At 39.4% G+C, this 13,697-nt stretch overlaps 1 protein-coding gene across 1 annotated transcript in view; it reads right to left on the bottom strand.

Moving 5' to 3' along the window:
• LOC131474213 (adhesion G protein-coupled receptor A1) overlaps positions 1-13,697 on the bottom strand; it is a 134,689-nt gene that overhangs the window by 104,060 nt on the left and 16,932 nt on the right. The window contains exons 3-5 of the mRNA XM_058651976.1: positions 3,884-3,955; positions 1,424-1,495; positions 1,169-1,240 (exon numbers count right to left, since the gene is read on the bottom strand). Coding sequence (XP_058507959.1) covers positions 1,169-1,240; positions 1,424-1,495; positions 3,884-3,955 — 216 coding nt within the window. The remainder of the gene's footprint in view (positions 1-1,168; positions 1,241-1,423; positions 1,496-3,883; positions 3,956-13,697) is intronic.

Raw genomic sequence — 13,697 nt, 5'->3', positions numbered from 1 at the left:
GTGTATGCTGACTCACTGGCCTGCCTATGTATAACAGTTAACATTAATGGCATTAGTTACTGCTTTTCCTGACAAAATAAGTTGATATGTTACATATACAACTGTGCGGTGGATGTATACACCTCGATAACTCCTCCGTCTCTGCCAGAATGGAGGCTGCTGTCCCAATACAATCGTGAGCAGTAGTTACTCCCAGTTTTCAAACACTGTTATTTGCAGAGACCCATGCTCCCATTGTGTAATTATTTAACCTTCTATTGTGATGCACTTTCTGTTTTTTGTACCCATATACAGGCTGCTATGACAACTTAATTCCCCTTCTTGGATTGATCTATCAATCCATCTATGCATATATCTATCTACGTATAAATCTACGCATCTACCTATCTGCATATCTATCTACGTATACCTTCATATCATCTATCTATCTATCGACGTATACATCTATCTATCTATCTATCTATCTACGTATATCTTCATATCATCTATCTATCTACGTATCAATCTATCTATCTATGTATATCTATGTATTCATCTATCTATGTATATCTACGTGTCCATCTATCTACATATATCTATGTGTCCATCTATCTACGTATATCTACGTGTCATCTATCTACGTATCCATCTGTCTACGTAGATATAAATAAATATATAGATACATTGATATACATAGATAGATGGATATGTCAATCCAAGAAGGGGAATTAAGTTGTCATAGCAGCCTGGATATGGGGTACAAAAAACAGAAAGTGCATCAAAATAGAGTTAAATAATTACACAATCGGAGCATGGTTCTCTGCAAATAACAGTGATTACAAACTGGGAGTAACTACTGGTCACGATTGCATTGGGACAGCAGCCTCCATCCTGGTAGAGACGGAGGAGTTATCGAGGTGTATATACATCCACCGCACAGTTGTATACCTAAAAGTCCAAACATATCAACTTATTATATCAGGAAAAACACTAACTAATGCCAATAATGTTGACTGTTATACATAGGCAGGCCAGTGAGTCAGCATACACCGTTCCTTGAACTGTATATCTATCTATCTATCTATCTATCTATCTATCTATCTATCTATCTATCTATCTATCTACACATCTACATATCTATCCACGTATCTATCTATCTACATGCATGTGTTTACTATGTTTGTCTTACAGCACTCTTAGAGCCACGAGGTGTGTGAAAAGTCCCACAGTCAGGGTGGAGAAGATGTTCCCAGATAAATTCCTGTTTGTGGGAAAACGAAAACACACAAAGACACTCATTTAGACACAGGCCACTCCTCACTAAAAACCAGATCAGTGTTTTATGTTTGCATCACCATTTCATAGAGCACAGTCTCTTTTAAGAACAGATTAAACAAAAAGCAGTGCACTTCATGTTTTCTAACAAAAAAAAGGGATTACTCACAACTTTGAGAGGTTGCTCAGATCAAGGAACATTTCAGGGGAGAGACAGCCAATCCTGTTGTTGGACAGGTCCCTGTGAGGATTAAAAAAAAAAAAAGTAAAAAGTGAAGAACAATGAGTGGTTCGTGTAGAAATAAGGATACTGATAATGGAGTGAGCGAGAGACGGAATAAAACAGGAATTTTCTGCAAAAATAAGTAAATGTTCTTGTCTGTTTTCATGCTTCCCCACATTTCTAAAACAGAGGAGACTTGAAAAGCTATGAAAGCTGTGTTACGAAAGGCAGTGCCATGTTCATTCATCTATTCAACATCCTGGAATATGCCTCCCGACCTGCTGTAACCTTGTACTCCTCACATAACCATTACACAAACCCACACACACACACACACACTGTACACGAGCACGTGGAAAAGCATTGGGCTTCTGTGTACCAGCGGCAGAGTGCTGTCGTGTCCGTGGCTCCATGCCCTCGCACTCTGTAATTAAAGAGCTGCTTTGCTGGAGCAGCTGTGGGAAAATAAGCAGAGCACTCGAGTAATCACCAGTTGGGGAGCACTTAAATTAGCACTCTGCTGCTCCCCAAGCTTGGTGCACACGTGCCCTAAACCAGCTTGGCTAACTCACCACTTGCATGCCTGCCAGCCCAGACCCCACTAACTATCAGGTTACAATCATGTCACTCACTCTGAGGCCTATATGTAGAAAGTCAGGATGAGTGAATCATTGAGAATATTACTCATAAGGAAGAGTTTACTTGAAACTAACAATGGAAATAAACGTCATACTTAACTCTTTTCTACAGATTTGTGCCTGATTGTTTTGTAAATACGCTTCAAGGGCTTTTGTAAGACCAACTTTGTGTATTGTCCATTACAGGTCCAGTGTGAAAGAATTAGTGATATCTACTGATGAGACTGCAGGTTGTAATAAATGGAGGAGTGCTCTGCTCATCCCTCCATTTCCCAAACTACAGCTGCCTTCTGATCCCAAAAAAAGAAATCCATCAGCGATCATTCCTCTTTTTTGGTGTAGTAAGCTTCCGCTTTAAAACACATGTTAAGTCAGTGCTGTCATGTCCGTTCACGTGAGACATTACATTAAGATCACCTGACAATTTTGTGAATTCATAAGGTAACTCTGTTGTACAGAGTCTATGGCCAAGAAGAGAATCAGTAAAACGACATTGCTGTTGTGGGGTGTTTTAATCCCAAACACTGACATAACCTGGTCGAGAAGAGATTATGTTTGTGACAATGAAAACCCCGACTTTGTGGTCAGATTAGATCACTAATCTCCTAAACTGGTTTCATAGTACGGTCTTCTGTACACTGACAAAAAAAAAAGTTTCTAACATGTTTCCAAAAACGGGTACTTTGGTTGAGTTAAGCAAACATAACCACTTGATTAAATGTGAGTTAATATTGCTGATATCATTTCACTCAGGTGTGAAGGACAGCCATGCAGCAACACGTCTGTGATCAAAGTGCTTCATATCTGGGCACAAGCATTTAGCTCCACTGGTGGAGGGGACGCTACCACTTTTTGTGTCCGATACCGATATCAGGAGTGATATTAGTTAGTTTTATTGTTATTTATTATTTATGAACTGTAAAGCTGTATTTTTGCCGAGTAATTTCAAAGGCACAATTCTCCAACTGTGCAACAAATCCTGTTCTCCTAAAAAGAAGAAATAAAAGCCCAATGACTCAGCAAAAAAATAATTTCTGATTGTAATGCATAGTGTGCGATTCTGTGCATAGTGACGCATGTGATATATTGGATTGTTGGATTGTATCAGATTTTACATTTTTAACTGTCCGATATCCGATACAGTGATTTTGACCAGGATCAAACTGATACCGATACCGATACTAAGCGATACTGATTCACATCCATAGACATGAATGACATGAATTTACAGAAACCAGCCCCAAAAAGTAATAGTATATTGTATAACAATAATTACCTTCTAATGCTATATTACTGATATTAGTGAAATATAAAATAGTATATTAAGCATTTTAAGCGTGAATTGTAAAAAGTGTATAAAAACAGGAAAATGGAACTGCATCTATAGTCCCAGCAGAGGATCAGTGGTTCTGTGCTCCGAATTGTGTGTGGGGAGAAAGTATAAGACAAATGCCCTCCCTCAAACTCCACCGTTCCTTCTAGCAAAACATGAATCCTTCCCAAATCACAATGGAATTGAATATGTCTAGTCCCTACCTGTCTAGCTCTATTAATGTGAAGGAAGGTACTTCTTGAAATGGGACCTCAGTTATTCTGTCTGCATGAGGAAAGTTCAGAGATGCCTGAAATCGTGGTTTCAGCATATTTGCCTCAGTTAAACATTTCTGTCCTCTCTTCACTCTCCAGTTAAGACGCTCACTCTTGTCCTCTCGGAAGCCAGAGAACTTGACCCCGAGAGAAGGCTATTACAAGGCTTCATCATACTCACAGTCTCCTCAGAGTCAGCAGACCACGGAAGGCCCCAGGCTCCACTGTGCTTATCAAATTATTCCTCAGATCCCTGGAGAAGAGAGACAGAGAAGGATTGAGTCAGACATGACAGTTAAGTCAGTGATATCTATCTATCTATCTATCTATCTATCTATCTATCTATCTATCTATCTATCTATCTATCTATCTATCTATCTATATCGTGAGTAGGGATGGAAATCGGTATCGGTCCGATTTTGGTCAAAATCACTGGATTGGGTATCAGACAGATAAAAGCGTAGAATCCGATACCGTCCAAAAATCCTTTATATCGCATACTTCACTATGCACAGACTGTAAAAATATAAATAAATATCAGCAAAAGCATTTTAGCTGAGTCATGTATGGGCTGTTTATTTTCTTCTTTTGGGGAGAACAATGTTTGTTACACCGTTGGAGAATTATATCTTTGAAATTACTCGACACAAATGGGTTGTTAACAGCTGCAAAGTTCATAAATGGTCTAAAATGAATGTATCGGAATCATATCAGTATGGTAGATACTCAAGGTTTGATATCAGTATCGGTGACAAAAAAGTTGTATCGGGACATCCCTAATCATGAGGATGTTTTTATTGCTCATTGAGAAACGTGCAGCACAATAAGAATAAGTGGAAGACAAATTTTTTAAGCAACAGGAAGGAAGATAATAAAATTAAACGAAAAATAGGAGGTTACAGTAGTAAATACATTATTTTGATAGGACAATGCTGGAGCCTGTGAGTAACCTTGCACCTGCTAGCTGGACACCACAAAATATTTCCTGCATACCCAAGACCCAGACCACATCCACTCAAGAGGCAAAGACACATGTTGAGGTTTTCAGCCAGGCACTCCTTGTCCTCCCCCACCGCCTACCCCAAAACCTCTGATGCTTACTAAAAATGTTTTCTCCACAGGCCTAAGAAAGCTTCCTGAAATTGTGTCCCTGGTTTCCTCCGAGAACTCCGTACTCTGTGTACAGTGCGATGAGAATCAGAAGAGCGGTACAACGCTTTTTCCTTGTATTTTAAACAAATGTGAGCAACAATGGAGTCCAACTGAGACCAAACACTTTTACTTGACAGTTGAATTGGGGCCAGCCAAGAGAGATAAAATGAGCGCAATAAGGACTTTCCTTAGACTTAAACAATATTCCCAAGGTGAAATAAAGACAAGTGGGACAATTTGGCTGCAAAATGTTCTCTTGAACCCAATCACAGCAGTGGATAAATAAGTCACAGTATTACATTCAGTACCGACAGAACATTTTAAGTACAAGAGCCCAACAGTAATGCACACTTCATCTTGAGACGGGAAGCATGAATGTCTGCATCACAAGTGCTAAGCATGAGCTGTATGAAAAGCCTCAGCTGTAGCTGCTTTACAGTAAGTGATGTTAATTTGCTCAGTGTCGGGCATTAGTTACACATACAGGAGAGGACCCATCATTAGCAGCAGAAAAATGACTCCCATCCAGACTTAACGATCTGTGTCCTGTATTTAATTGTTTGGTACATGGTTAAAACACACTTTGTCTGCACCATTAGGACAACCCCACACATAACCCTGACCCATTATAACTCTGCCTGGCATGTATCTCTCTCTCTTTCTTTCTTTGCTTCTTTCCCCCTTTTGTTTTAGAAGATATCACCACCAACTAAGATTTGCTATTTAAATGGGTTCATATGCTTGATTTGACATAAACGCCAGCACATCCAGCTGAGACTTTCAGCAGACATTAGCACTTCTTTCACTTTTAAAATTCATCTGTTCAAACTTGGGGAGTTAGGGAATGAAACTCAAACCTTGAAAACCTATATATAAATATACAGCCGAGAAGCGCATCAGACCATCTAACAGTGATGTCATGTTGTGTTTCGCTGCACAAACTGAGCACAAAGCAAGCTAAACGGTCTTCTGGAGCAGACAATCATAACACTAGGGCTCAAACAATTACTCGATATATTGATTATTAATCGATTACTCAATCAATCGTAAACAACGTAATAAGTGTTTGGATTAAAATAAGTTTTCTACATTGAGAATATTTTCTGGTTTTTCTGGCTCCATATAACAAATAAATCATTAATACTGAATCATTTTTGGTTTGTGGACAAACCAAAACCTTGGAGAACATCATTTCCAGGTTTGAGAAACACTGATCAACAGTATTTCATAATTTTCAGACATTTTGTGGACCAAACGATTACTCGATTAATCGAGGAAATAATTGACAGAGTAATTGATTATGAAAGTAGTTGCAGCACCTGAAAAGTGGTGTGCAGGAGTATCCCTAGGTCTACACCGTAGATGAAAAAGTAACAAACAATCAAACCTGTTCGCTCCAACTGAGTGAAGTGGCAGAATGAATATCACAGACAGGCAACAAGAGTGTTCAACCTGGGATGACAAATAATAAGGTTCAATCCAATTTCACCCCTTGCCCCTAGCACTTAGCCCTAGCCCTCTCTTTTGCATGTTCACATGTCGCTGCAGTGTGTCCCTTGGGGTAGAGTGAAGTGTAAAGGCTAACAGACTCTGCAAATGGAAATTTTTCGGGGGGCACACTTCAAAAGGACACATATGAGCTTTTACCCGGACTAACCAAATCCAAGGAAACTAATGTTATTGTCATAAAGCCAACATTGGCTTGTATTTTGTACAGCTATGTTAACCACAACAAAAAAAAGGCATTGGTGATATTTTGTGACATGTCTCTGCTTTGCTGCAGAAAAGCAGAACTAGTGCTGGGCAGTTTCATAATGAAAACTAGTATTTATTGTTTTTAATGATGTGAATTTTTCATATACTGCAAGACCAGCATATGAAAAACAGAATGTGGCGCAGCGGGGGGGGGGGGGGGGCACTTTTGACTGCCGCACCATACATGCTAAGGGCTTAGCTAAAGAAGTAACTGTGGTAGTTATTGCAATAATGAGCAATTTACTCCACCACTTTAGCAGAAAACAGATGAGCACCAAGAATTAGTTTAGATGGGGCCCAAAAAAACAGCCAGACCCGAGCTAGTGCACAATCTCTCTGAGCCGAGCCCGACCAGACCCATTCACTGTAATTATGAGCCCAAGTGGGCCGTTATAACCAAGGGCGTAGGTTTGCGTATGGACGGTGGAGGCATGTCGGGCAGAGATTCTAAACTCTACCAAAATGTATGCCATGTACGTTATGTTAACAGACACGCACACACACACACACAACTCCACCACTCTCTCTTTTTCCCCGACCACTCACTCAATACGAGCACACACACACACACACACTCAACTCAATAAAATGGTTTACAATAAAACCAGTGACATACATTTTTAGTCATACCGCCCAGCACTAAAAAGTATTAATGTCTATTTGCTATGATAGAAATGTAGCGATACAAGAAGAGCTGACAGTGTTCTACATACATGATACATATAACGTTCTTGACGGGGTCTCCGGGATTCATCATTACACAGAAACATGTCAGAAGAGCACTGGTGTCGCCTTCCTAACCTCTCGGTCAAGTAAGTTCAGCTGGCGGTGAGCTCGTGTCCCTGCTCTCATCCTAAGCCGTCTTTGATCATGTGCAAACTGCTACTAAAGAGCGAGTGGAGGGTAGCGGTGAAAAGGTTAACCGTTGTGCCTGCAGCTCCTCATTTTATCCTCCACGCATCTTACAGCTCACCGCTCTGCTGTCTTTGAATTTGCTGAATGTTCAAATCTTCCCAACCTCATGGACTCACTGCCTTGCCAAGGAGCAGAGGTCACCGATCAAGGTGTCTGCATACAGGACATGTGCTTCTGTACAAGTAGAGACAGCCACGTGAGACACTTTTATAAACATCTCACATGTAAGAGGGGTTCCTAACTCTGAAACTAAACTGAGAAAAACAATAGAGAACATCTATACTGGAATATTCAAAATGAATTGCATTTTTTGAGTTTACAAATAAGGTTGTCTGTCTACATTTGCTTCAAATGCAATGATGTGACAATATTTACAGAGATACTAATTTTGTGAATATGCTGTGGTCCTGTTGCATACAGAATATTACTTCAAGTGTCAACTGTTCCATATTTGTTATAGTAGTTTACTGTGTGAGGTATTTTTTTTCTTCTAACAATGTCACGGTGGGTAACGCAACAACATTTTATCCCATGTGAACCAAAGTATCTGCAAATAAATGGCATAAATAAAGACGAGCTGTGAGTTATAAACTGCTGCGGAACCAGACGGGTGCGGTTTGCTAAATAATGCATCAGAATGAGTTTCTACAATCAGAGGAAACTAGCTGAAAGTGTTTTCTGCATCCTTTAATGTGAATAACTACCTGGCGTCATCTGCAACATGTTCTGTCAGTCAGCTCCACACATTTAATTCACCAAACAAGATAAAAACAAAACACCAAGAATGAGTTGCAAATATGTGACATTTGCATTGCGATCCAGCCCTTATGTGGATCAGGATTCCATTTAAGGAAGAAGTAGCAAAGACTTGTAAAGACATTAAAACAAGGTCGCTGCTTCTATTTCTATTTCTATGGCCTCCGCTGTACACGCACTTACTTCATTCAGAGGTTCATTTTTGGTCTGGCCTTGGGATCCAATTTCTCCTCAGTCATTATAGTCAAAATCCACACACCCATTAACATAACACTTACTGAGGTTTATTTCCACCCATTCATTATCTTAACTGTTTATTCTGTTCAGGTCAGTACCTCTGGGAAGCTCACCAGTCAAATACACTGTACATTAAGACAGATTTATGCTTTTACACAAAAAGCCTGTACTCCAAGTCTGTTAATAAGGCCAATAAAATGGTGGTGATTATTTCTGCAAGTAAAACCAAAATTTAAAATATGATGCCTGTATCGTGCCACAAGGCAACATATGGTGAAGTCATCCATTGTTTTTTTTGAACAGCTGGCCTGGTTTGATTTTTTTGGCCTGCGTTTTTTTTAAACCCCTACTCCTCCAACCACGCACCTATCGCAGTTGTCAATCACATATTAACCCATTCTATGTCAAATGAGCCTAAGTGAGAAGTAAGGTTCCTCATAGTTTTCCATACAAACAGACTTTTGTTGCCCCCTGATGGCCATTCATAAGAATACAGGTTTCAGGCTGTTCAGCATTGGCTTCTCTTTCCGAAACCAAAGACTACATCTATCTCATACATAGACAAGATGGTCACATAGTATTTAATTTGTTCATTTTCCAAAAAAAAGCCAACATGTGTTATTATATTTAGCATCCTTACAATAATCATTACTGATTATTCAGTTTTGAACTTCATTTTGCTCCCCGAGGCCTTTATTTTTACATGTGTAGAGAAAGCACCAAATTAGCAGTAGCAGCTCAAAGCAAAAAAAAGCAAAGCAGAGCAAATCAGAAAATTGAGGAAATATAATCTCAATGTCAAACTTGATCATAGATAAAATACAGATTTGGTTCTGTCTTCACGTGACATAAACTCGGGCCGTGGCCACAATTGGAGAACACATGCAGGCATGCACACATACATAAAAAAAAAAAAGGCAACTTTATTGAGACTTCCCACATATACACACTGTACATACAGCTGGAGCAGCTCAAATGAGATGAATGTTTAAACAATAACCACTTTCTGCTCCCCAGCTCTGGATGTTTGAAGAGCAGGAGCAACACTCAGCTTAAACTCCACCATTTGTGGTTAATGTTTGAAAAGCTACTGAGCTGCCTTCCAATTAATTTAAACTGCGGCGTATATCTTAGCAAGCTCAATTTCCCCCAAGCCATGTGACCCCAAGGATATCAGCCTGCTCACTGTGTGACACTAATGGGCCGATTCTTCCTGTGAATCTTGGCAATTAACCACATCATATGGTCTCACTGACACCAAAGGTGTGTGCACACATATGCTCACCGTGAGTATACATTCATGGACACGCACACACACTGACTAGCCTCTAGACGAGTAAGCAGCACTGCCCTTCTTGCTTTAATAACAGACAGTATTTAATCACTCACAATATCAATAATGGATCTCAGGAGTGTAATGTAATGTAATTATCAAAATACCATCAGTTTCACAAAAAGGTCAAATACTTCATGAAGTACACAAGCAAATAAAAGTGTGGCCCACTGCGGCCACTCGGGCACTCATCCAAATGGAAAGTGATGCTGCGTGATGTATTCCATCGCACGCGCACTTAATGAAATGAGAAGATGACATACATTCATTAGTATAACTTGTGTCATATTTTTCAATGGCATGTTTGTGTTTCTCACCGTCCACACACACACACACACACACACACACACACAAAGGCACCTTGTTTGCAGCTAACAAGACACTCCCCCAAACACACACGCATATTATGAATATATACAACCCTACGATGGAAAGTATATTATAGAGCTGAAAAAATTAATTGATTATTAATCGATTACTAAATTAATCGACAACTGTTTTGATAAACGATTAATCGGTTTGAAGCTTTTTTCATAATTAAAACAAGATTTCCAATTGTTTAAGCTATTTAAATGTGAATATTTTCTTAATTTCTTTGCTCTGGATAACAAAGAAATCATTACAAGACATTTGAGAACATCGTCATTTCCAGGTTTGACAGACACCGATCAAATTTTTTTGATATTTTATGGACCAAATGATTAATCGAGATTATGAAAATAATTGTAATTTGTTGTTGAGAAGTAAACGCAACAACAAAAAGGTTGCTCAGACGATGCGGAACAGCGTCCAAATCGTCCAGATGGTGATGCTTTTTGAGTTCCAGAACGTCATTAAAATAATCCACCGATCCCTCTTCTACCCCTTTTATCCTCCACATGAGGGTCACAGCTCACAGGGGGCCAATCCCAGCTGACACAGGTACACCCTGGACAGATTGCCAGTCCATCACAGGGCCACATAGAGACAAGCAACCATCCATTCTCACCTACACTGTTGTGTGAGGAAACCAGAGAAACACGGGGAGAACAGAAAGGCCTTTGTTCTTCTTGACACAAAAGGCAAGAGTGCTAACCACTACAACAACCGTGTGGCCCATGAAAGTGAACAGTGGTTGGAAACTGAGTGGCCACTCAGAGGCATAGGAGACATTTGTCATCACGGCCACAATAGCATGACCAATATGTGGCTGCCATCACCACTGCAGTGGGTCTTGCTCTGCCAGTTTGATAACCACTGTTTTAGTAGAGGAGTGGGTTTTGGGTCAAAATTCTTCCATCAGATTAGGGGATTTGTACCATCATAGCAGTAAATACACAGGTGAAGCTGTGAAATGGTCATGAAGTAAAGGAAAAAAACTTGCTTTACATGAAGTCAGTCTTGATATTAAGACGTAAGAGGTAAATAATTTTTTTACCACCGTTGTATTACCGTATATTAGAAGCAGCCAAGTGCTTACTTTGCTTCTCTTATTTCTCCCGTGAAACTACCATCAGACTATGGCATTAACTTGACTAAGTATACTTTGGCACAAGCCCTAATACTAATGTGAAAGTGTTTATTGTAACCATTTATTCACTTATTAAATATTCATGGATCATTTTGCAAATGCTTTAGGGAACGGGCTGGCCACACACTGTGAATTACAGTGCACACTTACTCGGACTGATAACCAGCAACTGGAATGGAACTAAATATGTTTTGACAGGCATTGTGACAGCCGTGTTGCTACCAGTGCCAGAAAAATCAAACAGCAATGGACTTTCTTCTATCTGTGTTAGCGTTATACAGTATGCATAACCTGTGGGCACAAATTAATTATTCAACCTCCTTGGCAAGATACAGCACAGAAACAAAAAGCCTATTTCAAACAGTCAACACTCATCAACATGACGCCAGTAACACTTTGCATAAAAACTTAAGTTATTTTTAGTGGTTATTTTTTTTTTTTTACAATATATTTCAAATCTGACAGGTTTTCAGGAAAAGAAAGACACGAGTCTAAGCCACTTAGACGCGGCTACACTCTGAACCCAGTCGAGGTGATGATTACGCACTCTCAAACGCGGCAGGAAAGCAATCTATTCCTAGTGGGTTGATGAGCAGTGCTTACGGAGTATTTGCTGTGATTTTCACTTCTGTCATTTATACAAAGACGCCTCTATTTCAGCCTACACTCCACATTAAAACAGTAGCATGAAAACACCTAAAGCAATTTTATAGCTGACAGAGCGGAAGAAAAACTAAGACCACCAGAACTGTGAAAAAGATGTTCTTTGTTATCAGCTGCACTAGTGCATTCTATTTCGGAAGTAGTGTTCGCGCCAGATATTCAGAACAAAGCAAATGTGCTGCATTTGATCCAAGACCCCATCAAAGCGTTACACAACACAGAGAAAGACAAACAACAACCATTACCCCTAAGTCGCAAATAAATGTTAGAAATGCTTGTATTTCATTATGAATGAGCACATCCAGCACTCATCTGCTTATTTCTAATTGTAGAGGATGATTTGTGGTTCACAGCGCCGAGAGGTGAAGCAGAGGTGAGACAGTGAACGAGTCTCCTCGGCCTCTCTACAAACCTGGTGTTCTTTCTCCAAACTATGTTACACCCATGGTGATCACATGTTTCACCTCCACTGTGACCCAGGAAGAGGGCAGTGTAAAATAACAACAAAACTAGAGCTGCAACTAACGAGTATTTCCATCATCGATTAATCTGTCGATTATTTCCATGATTAATCGAGTAAATCTTTGTCCCATCAAATGTCAGAAAACGTTAAAAACATGCTGATCAGTGTTTGTCAAACCTGGAAATGATGATGTTCTCGAATGTCTCGTTTTGTCCACAAAACCAAATGATTCACTTTTAATGATTTCTATGTTATCTGGAGCAAAGAAACAAGAAAATATTCACATTTAAGAAGCGAAAACAATCAAAAATGTTGTTTTAATAATGATGAAACGCTTCAAACCGATAGTTAGTTGACAATTCATTTAGTTATCGATTAATAATCGATTAATTGTTTCAGCTCTCTTTTTTTCTAAGTTTTTAATTCCTGACTGTAGATGTTAATGTCAGTGTGACTGGTTTATTCATTTGCATTAATTCAAGGGTTTCCCTATACTAGAATAAGATGAAGACACGTTTATAATGTTAAAGCAGTGAGTGTTTTCAACTATGTTCTTTTAAGAACAAAGCAGTAAGTTAACCTGCATAAGCTGATGCCACAAAGGGAAAATAAGTTGCTTTGCTCAAAGACTGAAATCTGGGGGGAAAACACATACATCTAATGATGATGAAAATGTTGTAATTATAACGGTCCAAAAATCATAGTTATAGGGAAAACCCTGTAATTGCACTAATCTCAGTTTTCGTAAGAGAAACATTGATCTGCAAGTAGTTCATCGATGCACTTTAAGTAAATGGTGCAAAATGAAATTGTTCATAATTGGAGAAAATTACATTTTTACATGATGATTATTTTCTTTATAATGAGGTTGCTCTTTTAGGAACATATGTTGATCTCTCCACGTGGCAGAAACATGTTGACAGGAGTGAGGTGCTGACATGACAGTAATTCTTTTTGAATTAAATCAGGCACCAAGATTGGTCAATAATATTGTTTTTTTCCCCTGCTCTCCCTGCCACTAACCTCTGATCTTTTATCATCGGAGGAAAACCCCAGGGACCGTTCGTTTTATGATCATGTGCTCACTGAATTCTCCCACCTGCACGTTGCTCTCAGTGTCTAGAACTCACCCTGTCATTCATTGTTATGCACAAGCAGCCGCGGGATGAGGATGTCCTTCAGCGGTCTGCCACGCCCTCATCAATCACCGC

Source organism: Solea solea, chromosome 15 (genome assembly GCF_958295425.1).
Source record: "Solea solea chromosome 15, fSolSol10.1, whole genome shotgun sequence".
NCBI lineage: Eukaryota > Metazoa > Chordata > Actinopteri > Pleuronectiformes > Soleidae > Solea > Solea solea.
The sequence above is the reverse complement of the archived record's forward strand: the minus strand, read 5'-3'. Positions and strand labels throughout refer to the sequence as shown.